Below are 15441 nucleotides of genomic sequence, written 5' to 3' on the forward strand. Positions count from 1 at the left end.
TAATTTCGTTTATATAACGAGTAATTTTATTTCGTATTTTTGTTATTTTGAATTGTCTTATATAATCATTTTATGTGTGTGTTTTGAATTTATTTACATCGATGTCTACATAATATAAATGAAAGTTCTCTTATAAATTATTTTGTTTTCGTATTATATCATTTAAGAATAAATAAAATTAAACAAGTAATTTACTAATGATATAATAGTCATGACAGCATTATATCGAAACTATATAGTTTAACGTAATTGTGCAGCCCGTGCAACACTAATTCAAGGATACAAGTTCAAGTTTATTCCGATCTATCCACTCGGATTTTAAAGTCGCTATTATGGATTCTCTACCATTACACGATCAATGTCATATAAAAACTACATGATTTTTGTACCAAATTTACCTTAACGCTTAAGTAGTAATAATAAAATGTCATTCAGATGTAGCAACTCCGGTCCGGATATAACACCACTTTAAATAATATATAATATTTTAGATAATAATTGTGGCTTTTGCGAATGACGTAGCGAATAATATGTGAAGCTTAATAGTTTGTTTCCTTGAACGTGATAATCGTTTCTACCAGTACAATTTGAAAAAAAAAAAACGTTGCGTATAACGTCACACTACCCCCACCACCACCGCGATGGCTGAGTAGTAAAGTTGAAAGCGGGTGAAACCGCACGGAGCAGCTAGTATTCTTATACTCCTTAATCATCATATCGCTACAGGAGCTTCTACGTCATAATTTTCTGAAGAGCACTTATAGGACGTGCGATTGTGACAATATCGAGCAGCGCATCTCAATTCTCTCAATAAAGTTTAATTGTCTCATTAGGAACTGGTTGACGTTCTCTGTCGCTAGGCCTCACCACATTACTGCTTATTTACCTACATCGAATTTATTATGTTTGTTTTATAAATCGGTTCTATCGGTTACGGTGTTTTTGTTATAATATTTACTATAATGCTTCATCAAAATTCCTGTTGAAACATTAAAGTACGTTTCTAATCATATATTAATATGAAAATATCTTTGTATGATTACAGGAATAATTAATTATAATAGTATTTGTGTTAACCGTTAATGTACACTATAAATATTTGCCGTCGGTTAATCCTTTAAAATTAAAAAATGCAATCTAATATTACATAAACAAACAATAAATATTTACTTTACTTTATGTAACAATTTATATTTTTCTAGCATTAGGCATATTGTACTTCATGTGACGTTCATTTTGGTGACTTCAATAATAGTGAAATAATTTGGTGTTCAAAAAAAAATACATATTAGGTCCTTACATATGAAATTAGCGTTTTGTACGGGAGGAATATAAAGTAATTTTTTTTTTTGTAAAATATATTTTTTTTATTTTTTTTTTATAGAATAGGAAGGTGGACGAGCATATGGGCCACCTGATGGTAAGTGGTCACCAAACGCTCTTAGACATTGGCATTGTAAGAAATGTCAACCATCGCTTATTTAATTAATCAAAGTATGCACCGTTGTTATCTATGCACTTTTGCCATCTCATAGGAAGTTCATTGATCTTTTTACGAAAAAAACCATGGGGGCGAGAATCGATAAACTCTTTGAAAGCGGTTTGGACTGCCGCATCGGAGTTGAATTTTTTTCCATGTAAGAAGTTGTCCAAATTCGGAAAAAAAATGGTAATCTGTTGGAGCAAGGTCCGGGGAGTACGGTGGATGTCGCAGACATTCCAATTGTAGCTCATCTAACTTAGTGGTTGTTTGTTGTGAAATGTGTGATCTTGCGTTGGCCAAGCAGCAGTGGCCTAGAGCGATTGACCAATCTCGGCTGTTTAGTAGCTAGTTCTTCCTTCATGGTTTGCAGTTTCTGACAATATATATCTGCCGTAATCGTTTGGCCAGATTTTAGAAAGCTGTAGTGAACGACACCGGCGCTAGTCCACCAAACACCACCTCTCACAAGTAACTTTTTCAGTCAATTTTCGTTTAGGGCAGGATTTTGCTGGGTCTCCAGGGTTCAGCCATTGTGACGAGCGCTTCCGATTGTCGTACAGTATCCACTTTATATATATATAAGCAAATCAGGAAAGTAAAAAAACTTGAACGATGGGTACCTCATGAATTGAGTGAATCGAACTTGCAAACACGCGTCGACTGCTGTGTTACTTTGCTCAACCGACACAATAATGAAGGGATTTTAAATCGAATCTTACTTGTGATGATATATATCATCACAAGTAATGATTCGATTTAAACTTTCCTGATTTGCTTCAAGTGGATTAATATAGTTTTACCATTTACCCTGAAAGAATAAGAAAGAGCAGATATTTCAGATCAAAGTGGTCAGTACGACAAAACGCTAATTTCACATGTAAGGACCTAATACTATACACTCGGTTCGGGAAAAGTCATTTTCGATTTAATTTGACGTCTTATTCTGATAGCGCGCGTTTTAAGATCGAACGGAAAATTTCCAGAACGAAAACGTTGAAACCAAAAACGTACCGTGCTTTCTTTTGCGACACCAGCGTCGCACACATCATTAATCCTTCGAGCTGTTTCTGCAGCACTGGTGCCACGGTAGAACTCGTACTCGTAAATATACGATATTTCATGTTTTCCATTGTGCGGTAAAAAGCGACGCCTAAGATTTTTATCTTAGGCGTCGCTAAGATTATTTTTATAATGAGGAAAAACAAATGAATGACTGTTTTCAAAACTCAAATGTACTAGCTAAATGAATTTATAAATTTGAATTTGGAATTTTTAACCAGTGGTCAGTACGACAAAACGCTAATTTCATATGTATAGACGCTAATTTCATTATATATAGACCTAATATATATATATTTATATTAGGTCTGCTATAATAAAAAAATAAAAGATATCTAATATTTATATAAAAACAACTTATTTAAAATTCTTCCAATTGTTGCTTTTTAAATAATAATATTTTTTTTTTAATATAAGGATTATAATAGTATTATTTTTTATTGCAGGAAATTGAAGTGCAAGATTGGTTCGCAGGATGCCGATCGCACCGCGCGGCCCTCCGCACGTTTTGATACCACCCTACCGTCTGCGACTCCATAGGAGACCTATCTCAACCCTTAAGTGGCCTTAGATTATATAAAGTTTAACTTTTGTACGCCTCTTTTACACCGACCTAATAAGTTTAAGTAGATACACAGTGTTTAGTGTTAAGTGTCGCGTGAGTGTAAGTTTATATGTGTGTCGATGGTGCGGCCGACATGGGAAAGTCCTCGGCGAGAACACATGGCCAAGGTGAGTGCTGCCTTATACCTATTTCTAACTGTACACCTGGCCTATCTGAGGTCGCTCTAGATTCTTGAATAGCACTTTACGTTATTATAAGTAGCTAATGGTAATACAATTACTGTATATCAACTTAATAAAATATACATCGTAGTGAAGATTACGTGTTCAAACTAAGCATCACTGAATTTTCATGTGCTTCATTTGTGTGTATAATTCATCTCGTGCTCAGTGTTGAATGATTATCGTGTGAAATTTTGCATGTGTCGGATGAATTTGTGCCACATATGTATATAGCTTATTCCAATGGCAGAAGAAGAAAATATAAACGAACCAGAGATTTACGTGTTTCATGCGATTTGCTAATAACTACTGTATTATGGACATGCAAAACAAACAGTTGTTATTTAATATATTAATTTATAATTCTATTAATTTATAATTCGTCACTATTCAATAATTTAAATACTTAAATTCTCTTTAATTTTACTTCCACAGTTCCAATGGCAATTCGACATTCAAAATGATATTTTTTCACGAATCCATAATATTGATCTCATATCAATTCAAGGTCTAAGTTGATTAATTATTATTTAGCATTACTTCCCCTGTCTTTGAGTAGCCCTTTGTCCAGCCGTGGGCCATTTGCTGACTGTTACATTATTTTACTTTATATAGATTATTGAATAATAAATAGATAGTCAAGTAACATTTTCTTTCAGTTTTAATTATTGATAAAACTATATTAACTATAAAAAACTATATGAACGTAAAGTTGAAACGGCGGTATTGAAACATACTGCTGATGCTATGTATCTTTACGTTTATTAAAACCTAAGTAATTGTTAGTCTCAATTGGTTGTAAATGTTTAAAACTATGTTTGACTTATCTTTTAAGTTTGATGGCACTAATTTTATTTGTATATTTATATCTTATTTTGTACCACAAGAAAATACAGAAAAATGCTTAGAACGAATTAATGTGTAATACAATGGGTGATCTTATGGCTAATTAAATTTAGAAATACTTTTAAATATTTTTTATAATATCGAGTTATTATATAGATGAAGATTCCTTGAATATAAATAACATGAAGACATACCCTATGTTAATTGTATTTATGACAGATATTAATGATAAATACTATAATATCGAAAACGAGTAGGTACATGTCGTTTTCATCACAGCTAGTTCGCAGTTTCCAGTAAACAAAAACGTTATCTTGCATAATATATGTAATTAGCAAAACCGCCGACGTTGTCCTGTTTCAGTTCGATGTATGGGTCGGTTTAACGGTATAAAAAAATAAAATAAAGAAGACGTGCTGTAGCGCCAACTAGCGGCATGTTACAACAAAGTTAATAGAATGAAAATCTTATTCGTGAAAAAATACATATACGTGCCAAGTTTTATGGTTATCGATTAAATAGTGTCGAAGTCATTCAATCTGAAATAGGATACACCAACATCCATTTTTATATATATTATATAAGATTTACCTTCATTTACATCCTTTTTATGTATAGGATTTACAAATTTCTCGGTCTGGTAAGATTTTTCTAAATACTTCCCTTAGGTTAAATTTACAAAATATAAAAATACTAAACTTATGAATCATTGATATTAATTTATAAGAATAAATAACATATACAAACTTTTTTAAAATGATCTATGAATCATTATATTCGTTTGCAAATTACAACCTACATTTTGACTGTTTCATTAATCTAGTGCAGGGGTCGGCAAATTTTTAAATAGTAAGACTCACTAATTTTGATTACTGTGCTTACAATTATTTGAAATAAATCAAGGTCAATACGAACGATACGTATCGCCGTATGCCTTCGTTTAGGTTCAAAGGTGTGTGAGCCTCACACATGTCCCTGTGGTACCTGGGTGGATCATTTCGGACTAAGATGCCGCAAAAGTGCTCGCCGTGCATATCGCCATGGATCTTTGAATGACATAATTCGTCGGGCTTTGGCCACAGCATCGATACGCTGGCAGTATTTGATATCAAGAATACGTTTCGTAAAGCCAGTGCAGCCGCTGAAGCTGCTCAAATACCCAAGCGCCCCAAATATTCACTTTTATCCAACAGGATATGAATTTGTGGGGCTGGGTTTTGAAACATTAGGTCCATGGTCGTCTAATACAAAAAAATCACAATTTTTTTCTAAGAAACTGGTCCACTCTTCTGTTGACTAGCGGTGCAGAGAGGCAATAGTGCCAGCGTCTAGGGTACAATGCCACAGGACAATCTTTTAAACGACGTGTTTTTGCTATAAATTTGTAATGTGTATTTTGTTTTTTTATTTTAATTTTATTTATTATAATAATGACTGTACATACCTCAAAATAAAAATCAGCAATAATTCTAGATTTTCAATTGAATCAAATTGACGCAACTGGAACCATGAGTAATTTTTTTTATATTTACAACTACGTCCCGTAATTACACAGAGCCCTAGATGTGTACTCGCAGATTTGCTTTCGTCCTCAAGGTTTTTTTTACTATTAGCTTCAAAAGCAGACATGATTTAGTACCCTTTTTTCAAGAACTTTTCAGTGTAGTAGACACAAAAACATCAGCGACCTTCATAGAGCTAATAGAATTAAAAATAAGATTAAAGTTGTAATCAATCTCAACAGTTGCTGTCGATATGAAAGTTTAGCAGACCGTACATTACTTCCCAGATCCCTAATTAAAATGCCGCTGTGCTCGCGAAGCGTTCGAGAGCTATGTACATGTTTACTTGAAAATGTTTATTTTTTGCAACGATACATCGTCTTATGATAAATTATGGAGATGTCTGACATGAGTGCGTAATCACGTTCGTATAAGTGAGGTCTCTTGCTTCATGTGTGCGTGAGGGTCTGTCCGCTAGCCGCTTAAGTTTTAGTTTTTTCTTTGTGAATTTGATGGATTTGCAACCCAGTTTGTTTCTTAAAAACCATTTTTTACCTTGAAAATTCGAAAAACACGCCCTGAATGAATGAATTTATAAGTGTCATTCGGGATGTAGTAAAGGATTTTAATAATACCCTATAACTACATACAAATCTTTTCAGGCATTTAAAAGTTATCCCTCCCATAGGCTGTGTTAGTGAGTGCACTATAACATCTCCTTCGTAGTTGGCTCGTCTCCGCTTGGAACGACTGACCGAAAACGGCAGTAAGATATGAGCGTCATAATAATTATATAATATAAATAAAAAAAATAATAAGTATAGTGTTTTAAAATTCAAATATAACAAATATGTTTTTTTTTTATGGAATAGGTATACGGAATAAAGATTGCAAAGTGATGGTAAGAGGATACCATCGCCCATAAACGAAATATTAACCATTCCTTAAATTGACAATGGGCATCTTGGGAACTGAGATGTTATATCCTTTGTGCCTATAGTTACACTGACTCACTCAGCTTTCATGTCGGAACACAAAAATACTAATTGTTGCTGTTTGGCTATAGAATCTCTGATGAGTTAGTGGTACCTACCAAGACGTCCTGCACCAAGCTCTACCGCCATTTTTTTAAGCGATTTCGAAATATTTTTGTAACCAAAAGAAATTGTAACTAGATACAAGTAGGATATCTAAAAATGAAATAAATTCCTTACTGTCGTAGGTGTTAACTGTGAAGTGAGGATTCTATACCATGTAATAACGACGCATAAAATAATGGACACATTTTAAAACACAGTTTCTAACAGTTAACAATATTTTTTTAGTTTAGTTAAACTCAAAAAATCCATAGCGTCAGAAAACGCAAAATTAACTTATTATTTTAGGTGTCATTTATAATATTTATATTAATTAACAACACAAGTACATACAATATGATCTATTGTCAGTTTTTGTTTTAATTTTTCTTATTTAAATCGCATTTAAAGTTTTCGTAGGAAATTTTCTTCTTTTGCTGTTAACACTAGATTATTGAAGGCAACACCAATTCGTATTGTGCATGCGCGCGCCGTTGTGAGGGCGCTAGTGTATTTCGAAGAGGAGTATCGGTTCCGCGGTGAATCGGAGCGCGCGTGTAAAGACTAACGATTCGTGTGGCGCGTGGTGCGTCCGTGTATCTCGCTCGGTGAGCAAGCGGGGTGGCCGCGCGGAGTGGAGCGCGGCATGGCGCGGCGGTAGCGGCGCGGATGTGCGCGCGCTCGGAGGCGGTCGAGCTGGAGGTGCTGGGCGCGGAGGGTGGCGAGGCTCGTGTTCCACCGCGCCCACTGCGCCTCTCACTCCTCGAACTGCTCGGCAAATTGGTACGCCGTGACCAGCCCACCGCGCCGCGCCGCCGCACCAGGCACAACCATCGTTTTCGCACCTTCGTAGCCTGTGGTCCGTATTTATAGATTCGAACCTCTTTCAATACGTAACATAAAACAAAGATTTATCGTACTGCATAATATTTGATTTAGTATCATTATACTGTGACTAGGTCCATGCGGCAAACGAACATACAATATTAAATTTGACTGTTATGCGATACAGTTAATTTGTTATGGAAGTAAAAAGATAATTTCCTGCAAAAGATTGCACAATGAGCAAGGTCGGAGTCGGCGCGCCCCCGCGCACGGTCAACGGCCGAGGCGGCGGCGCCGTAGCACTTCGCGTATGACCTAGCGTGCTCTCTTGTTATTGATTAACTGTCAATATTTTGCTTTTTTACAGACAATATTGTATTTATATGACTAAAATCGGTACAGAGGTCACAAACGCTTGACGATTGCAATAATCATAAAACTAAGTCAAGCTAGATAGAAGGTGGATTGTAAACTTTGAGTCTTACGAAACTGACAGTTTTAGCAAAATAGATGTGAGGTTATATCAATTTTACTCGTTGACTAACTAGTCGAGTGCAGTTTGATCCGGAATGGATAACGATAAAGATTAGCATCCAAAGAAGCCCTATATAATATATATTTACGAGTAGTTAGTCTAATGTATGCATTTTGTGGGTTTTTTTTTCTAGATAAATTGGTAACTCGGCGTTAAGCTCAGCTTGTAACTAAATTATAAGTTTCAAGCAATAGATTCGATCAATTTTAACATAGTACATATTGTAGCATTTTAGCGATAATAAAGCTTTTTCCTTGAAATCTCAACAAAAATAATCATTTTTACATTTATAAAAAGTATATTAATTAATTACAAAAATACGTATACCGTTAATGTATAAAATATCAATAATCTCAATATTTATTCAATTGTATTGGATTAAATATGTGTAAGTAATTAATGCTTATCGTGGCGGTTTGTGTTTGGAACACGGAGTAATTTGTATTACGTAATTTTAAAAATGAATGAAATCGCATAAAATTTCTGCATAGTAGCATTCAATGAATGAACTTTAGGCGTGGGAGCTGTGAGTATATTTCGTTCCACCAATCATTTTGCACGGCGCTGCTAAATTTAACAAACAGTTGACGTTTATTATCACCGTCTGCTATATTCGATTAGCGAGCTGTTACCGTTCGATGAGATGAAGATTGGACTAAAAATTAAGTGTTTCTTATATCTTTATTTTAGTGTTCCTGTTTATTATGGTTCGATAAAAAATTGCTCTCAGTCACATAGAATCATCAAGAACCTCGCTATTTTTCCCATCAAACAATCGTAATATGTGTATGTTTTGGCATTCTTACTAAGAAACAAAAACTACTAATTTAATTAGCATTAAACGTTCACATCATTCTTTTCGTTTGGCGCACAATTTGCTCTGAGGAATTATTCTCTCTAATTCCTGCTTCCCCCTTCCTTCTTAAGTCCACGCGACCTGGTTCTCGATGTCACCGCCTAACTGTGACATCAATTCCATCGCGAACAAAGAAATTTGGCAACTCCTTTCTTTGTCGCACTTCCAAAAAATGGAATTCCATACCAGCTCACGTGTTCCCCTCCTCTTACAACCCGGGTTCCTACAAACGAGGCGTGAAGAGGCATCTTGCGGGCCGGCAAGGCGAAGGCGGCTAGTGCAGAATGTTTTTCCCGTCTGTACTGGCCGTCGTCGCGTTTGGACTCTACTACCACTTACCATCAGGTGGAGTAGAGTCATTTGCCCTCCCGGCGAATAAAAATAAAAAAATAAAAAAAATAAAATAAAAACAAATTATAGTAGTACACTTAATATATGTGTATAGGTAATACGACTATGATATTATAAATATTATTGAGATCTGATTGATGATGAGACAGTATGGTCATTTGTCTTTTTATCTCGCTCGAATTCAAGTGATATTTGGTAAAAAGGCGATGATATCGTCGAATAGGACATTGAATTCTTTTTAAATTATACTATTTCTTTCTTCAATTGATAAGTTATAGTGACAGTTTTTATTTGAAAAAAAAAAAACGAGTAGAGTAAAGGGAACGCTTACTTCATCAAAGTTTTTATATTAAATATTAGCCATTATGTTAAATGTTATCCATTATACTTTGAGTTTTAAAAAAAGCTTTAAAATATTACAAGACTATAATTTACACGTAATAGAACTGTATATGGCGTGCGATTTAACGTTTTCCCACTGGGGTAGCTGACTATATATTAGCGTTAGGAGCACTTGGCGCGCGATAACTAAAACTGATTATTACATTTTTAATAGAAATAACATATTTTAAAATTTGTAATTATTCTAAATCATGCAAAACTGGGTCGGTAAGTAATTTTATAAAGTATACGTTTAACTAAGTTCGTTATATATTTTATTAATTATCTTCAACCAGGTCATAACGTTGATATTAAAAAATATTATATAAAAAAATGTGTTGTCATTTGGTGCACTAAGCACCACGGCTTGTTTAATAATAGAGGATACAATGTATAACTGTAATTAAATAATAAAAATGTAATTAGTCCAAATTGTATGTATAGGCGACGTATGAGTGTGTTTATTTTCGAGATAATAACTTACTTTTAGTTTAGCTCCGCTTTTGACGTAATTCTTTACGCAGTATGAGTTTGTATACACGATGATTATGATTGCCTTCGTAGTTACGCTATATCCGTTCGTAACGACGTGTCTATACATTAGGTTAGTTTCATATGAATCCTCAGAGGATTTAAGCTATGTAATTGCAAATATTAAACAATTGTGTTGCTTTAAAATTATTTATGAATGAAATTTTACTGTCAACTAAGTAACAGACTGTAAATGTCTCATTGTTGGGCTGAGGCCATCTCTGTCGTGGAAAGGGTTTTGGGGCTAATTCTGCCACGGGTTTCAATGCTACTTGATGGATACACAAGTGATAGTTTTTCATCAAGCACATGCAGGTTTCCTCACGACTCTTTTCTTCACAGATTAAGCACATGAAAATGCAATGGTTCTTGTTTGAATCGTAAGTTAAAAATTAAGATTCACGTTTTTAACCACTTGACTTGTCCATCTCGCCTCAGTGCAGTAAAGTAAAGCAGGATAATTATGGAAAGTGAAGTCCCTGAGGGTGTTATTAACCATAAACGAGAGCAGATCGATCGTCGTCTCCGCGGCGCCTACCCGCCTAGACTCTCTAATAGCTTCCATCGTAATAGTAAACACTTAAAATCGACCCTTAAATACCCTTTCTGTTCTAACTGCCGAAGTGGAAGTTCAAGTAGTAACTAACATATCGTTTGTATCAAACAATTCATCGGAGTACTTCGGCCGTGATTTTATGGTTGAACATCTTGTTCAACCAAACTTAGTTGGCTTACTAAAACTGTAGAAAAACGGTGTATACCTAAATAGGTAGTAAATACTTATCTCAAATCTTACGTGAAGTAACTAAGTCATCGTTAGTTGAAATTTAGTTTTAGAAAATATTTTTGCATTTACACACAAAATTTGAGTTAAGAATAATTAGTAACACCTGGAGGCGTTAGACTTTCTATTTTCAACAATGATAATTGACGTATATTTATGTATATTTGATGATACGTTTATTCGACGTCCAGGAAACCTTACATCTTGTTAACTGTTGTAATTGGAGATAATAGATTAGAGATGAAAATATAATATTACAAATTCACAAAACTTTTGTATATGAAAAAAGACAATAAATTTAAAAACGCAATTTAACATTGAGATGTGTGTAGGCGAACATAATTATATATAAACCTCCACACGACTGGACTGACATGGAGATAGTCACTTGTCTGGAGGAAATTGAAAAATTAGTGCATCATTACTGTATTTGCATAAATAAAATGCTTTTGTGTGTCTTTATTACGATAATGGACAGCTGTTTAGTGTATCCGTCTTTAGCTTAAGCAGTAATGTCTTCGTTAATCTCGTTCATTCACAGATGGACACGTTTGATCGTTATTTATATGATTTTAAATCTCTAATGTGATCCGGCTTGCATTGCATTCACATTTAACGTGCAAGAAGTTGAATGAATGTGCTTACAATATTAGACATACCAGTGTGAATATAATAAGCGTACAATTTTCTTTTAAAGATCGTTTATATTTAATTGATGGAGAATTAAGATAATACTGTAATGTATCAAAAGAATAAGATGAATGAAAATGATGAATTTACATTAATATAACTAGAACTAATGTAAGTAAACTTTTATTATTTTATTATTGATACTTGATAATTATTGGTACCGGGTTTGAGATATTAATGATGTAACATGCTGAACTCTTAAAATTTAGTTCCCAAAATTTATAAATTTTCTAAAAACACTTACTTGATACTATGTGCAAGCCGGTCTGGATTAGTACTACCCACACATCACTTATCGTACCTCCAAACAGCAATGCTTAGTGGTAAGCGAGCCAGTGTAACTTCAGACACAACGTATATAATATCTCAGTTTCCAAGGTTGGTGGCACACTGGCGATGTAAGGAATGGATAAAATTTCTAATAATGCCATTGAATATGGGCAGTGGTGACTTATCATCAAGCGATAATATAATCATTTGTTAGATAACTAATTAATTATTAAATTGAGCCGATTCATAACATCATCAATCATCATCATCAACAGCCAATCATTGTCCACTGCTGAACATAGGCCTCTCCCAAGGTGCGCCAAAGCTCCCTGTCCTATTCATAAAATCTTTGTGCCAAATAGAAAGTTGTGTCTCCCTATACTAGTTTAATTTCATATATGAGTTATATAAATGTGTATACTATATACAATATAACTCTGTATGTATTTTGTAGCATATTATATGTGTATGTATGTATATTTTTGTGAACTTATATTTGTATTGTTAATTATGTCATTTACTAATTACCACCTTCACTGATTTCTATTTTGCCTAAAGGTTGACTGGCAGAGAATGCCTTTAGGTATTAAGTCAGCTTTTTGTTGCAACTGCAAAAATATACCAGTGCTGTCCATAGCCTCCTCTACTATTAGAGGGAAGGTTTTGATGCTTATTCCATCACGCAACTCCACTGCGGATTGTTGAATACTCCTGTTGGCAGATTTTTATTAGCTGCTAGTTTTCTAGTGCGTTTTTAGCCCGGTTTTGAATCCGAATTGAAGTCGTTCGCTCAAATTCACATTTTGGTGAAGTCAATAGACTCGACTCTTCTTCGATTTTATCATTATATACTTTTTAATTTCTATTTTAATGAATGGGATAGCAATACAATAATTGCAAACGTAACATTGCAAGTCCTTATTCTATATTGTGTAGTTTGGGCTTGATTCTTCTGGTCACCCATAGTGAGTCATCCATACATTGTTTCCTTGATACGTCATCAAGTATAATATTTGGCAGTGTCTTTACTTTGCATAACTATAATTCTTATGACGCGTTTAATAACATGGATTTTATACAATGCTTACACTTTATGAAGATAAGCGTAACCAAACGTACGGAATTTTATACTGTTAAAGTATTAAAAATTACGATGACGTAGGTTTCTTTATACAATACGTTTAGCATTTCATGATGAATCTTAAAAGTGGCTTGTGTTTAAGATGTCAAAGTATTTTAGTGTGGAGTTTATAATAGAAGATGCGATCGGAGTCAGTATTATTCCTTAAAAATATAAAACATCCAACTCGGTGAGAACTTTCTCTCATTAAAAGTATTTATTTATTTGAGTAAATTTTGCAAATATACTTAAAAATGCAATAAGGCATTCTCTCCAATTTAACTCTGTATTAAACAGAGAATATATTGTGTAAAAAATATAAAGTAAACAAAAAATTAATAACGATAACAACATTAAGGATTACACACAATTAACAAACTAATTAAAAATTGTTGAGACAAAAATTAACCCACGTATTTTTTATGAAAAAGAGAAAAGTAATAGACTCGAATCAAGGGAAAAACTAAATGAGCTTAGAAATATTGTACAGTGAAATTGTCATGAACGCTGCAGTGTGAAAAAAATAGTAGTTACGATAAAATTAATGTATAAACTATTTTTGGTGTTTTGAAAAAGTTGCAGCTCGTAAGTTCACGTATATTATTATAAATTGTCTAAAGAAATCGAAATTGCCTGCACGTCCCAGTCTCTAATTTTTGTGCCAATAACAATCAAATATATTTAAAAACCTACAAGCTGCAACTTTTTCAAAACACCAAAAATAGTTTATACATTAATTTTATCGTAACTACTATTTTTTTCCAGTGTCCACCGATGATCAAAATATTCTGAAACATTTTTGGGAAACTGCAGTAAAATTATAATTTGAATATTTTTAGGTGGCAAATAAGCGTATTTTTGGAGAAATGCTGCTATGCCTCAAAGTATCAAACCTATCCACCAACCTTGGGAACTAAGATGTTATGTCCGTTGTAATTACACTGGCTCACTCACCCTTCAAACCGGAACACAACAATTCCAAGTACTGCTGTTTTGCGGTAGAACATCTGATGAGTGGGTGGTACTTACCCAGACGAGCTTGCACAAAGCTCTACCACCAGTAAAATTCTATTCAGTGATTCTAGCCATAGCCTAGCCTTTGTATCTATAATAACTAAAACAAATCACGCTTTTTGAAGATGAAGTATGCTTATGATTTCAGTTGTCTCGTGACATGGTCAATTTTTACGGCATATCAAATAGACACAACAGATTGAATATGAAATTAAATATTCAGTAGGCGGCATATACAGTGACATCATTGCTTTAATGAATATAACACTAGACGAAATAGTATAAGGAGTTTTTTGTAACAATCGTCAAAAATACAAGACATTAAATTTAAAAACTAAAAAGACACTCATAGACAATACACTTTATTTTAATTTATTACGTTCAACTCCAGCATAATGAAGTATATACATTTCATTATGCTAAGTTAATTTAGTATGGACGAATACAAAGATATGTTTAACAGAAATACTAATGAGGAAAAGTGACACTCCCAATCGTCAAGTATGTGGTGTAATAGATGATGTTTCACACTTGTTATTGGCATGTGTTCGTAACCACAATTTGAGAGAAACACTAAAATATGAACTAAATTTAAATTTAATGAATATTGGTGTTTTTAATTCTATTCTTAGTAAACCTTCGAGTATTTCGGCAATTAAAGTATACGAATTTGTTAGTGATTCTCTCAAACTGAATTAGTCTTAGTTTTTGAGCCTTTATTGTTTTAATTTAGCGTGTAACGATGGGGTCGACATATAGGCTGCCTACAAAGGCCCCTTAAAAAAAAGAATAAAAAAAAAACAAATAACTTTAGTGTCTAAATATGTGTATGTACTATGTCATTTCATTTCGAGTGACTATACATAACATACAATAATGTTATGTATAGACTATTAAATATTTAAGTTTCTTATGCTTTTTAATCAAATACTTTATACCTCTTTACTTAATTATCATTTATAATTTAAGGCGTCAAACAATTTAGCGACTCGACTTTATGACTATGATATAAGATATCTGAAAGTACTAGTTGAAATTACGAAGTGTAAAGGGTAATTTATATAAAAAAAAGCATTACAATTATTATATTATTAATGTTAATAATCATTAATATTGTGTGTCAAATAACTTGAACTATAGGCAAGTGGGCGACCGGCAGTAAGTGAACGTTAATGGAAGCGACATATATATACTATGGAAACTGCTGAATCAATTGCGACAAAAAAATAGATGATTTAGCCTACTTGCCATATGTCCTCCACTCCTTTTAAGAAGAAAGATTGGAGCTGATTACACTAAGCTTGGAGTAGGAACATTGACGGAATTTCCTGT

At 33.6% G+C, this 15441-nt stretch overlaps 2 protein-coding genes across 5 annotated transcripts in view; one reads left to right on the top strand and one right to left on the bottom strand.

Moving 5' to 3' along the window:
• LOC126773166 (cytochrome c oxidase assembly protein COX16 homolog, mitochondrial) overlaps positions 1-15441 on the bottom strand; it is a 141071-nt gene that overhangs the window by 105005 nt on the left and 20625 nt on the right. The gene's annotated exons all lie outside the window — the stretch shown is intronic.
• LOC126773157 (probable phospholipid-transporting ATPase IM) overlaps positions 1-15441 on the top strand; it is a 65318-nt gene that overhangs the window by 26202 nt on the left and 23675 nt on the right. For 2 of the 4 annotated variants that reach the window (XM_050493797.1, XM_050493796.1), the window contains exon 2: positions 2989-3274. In XM_050493797.1, the coding sequence (XP_050349754.1) occupies positions 3217-3274 (58 nt within the window). In that variant the 5' untranslated portion in view covers positions 2989-3216. Of the gene's footprint in view, positions 1-2988; positions 3275-7297; positions 7612-15441 lie in introns of those variants that run through there. The other 2 variants (XM_050493794.1, XM_050493795.1) reach the window with 2 other exon arrangements.

Source organism: Nymphalis io, chromosome 14 (genome assembly GCF_905147045.1).
Source record: "Nymphalis io chromosome 14, ilAglIoxx1.1, whole genome shotgun sequence".
In the NCBI taxonomy this organism is placed as follows: Eukaryota; Metazoa; Arthropoda; class Insecta; order Lepidoptera; family Nymphalidae; genus Nymphalis; species Nymphalis io.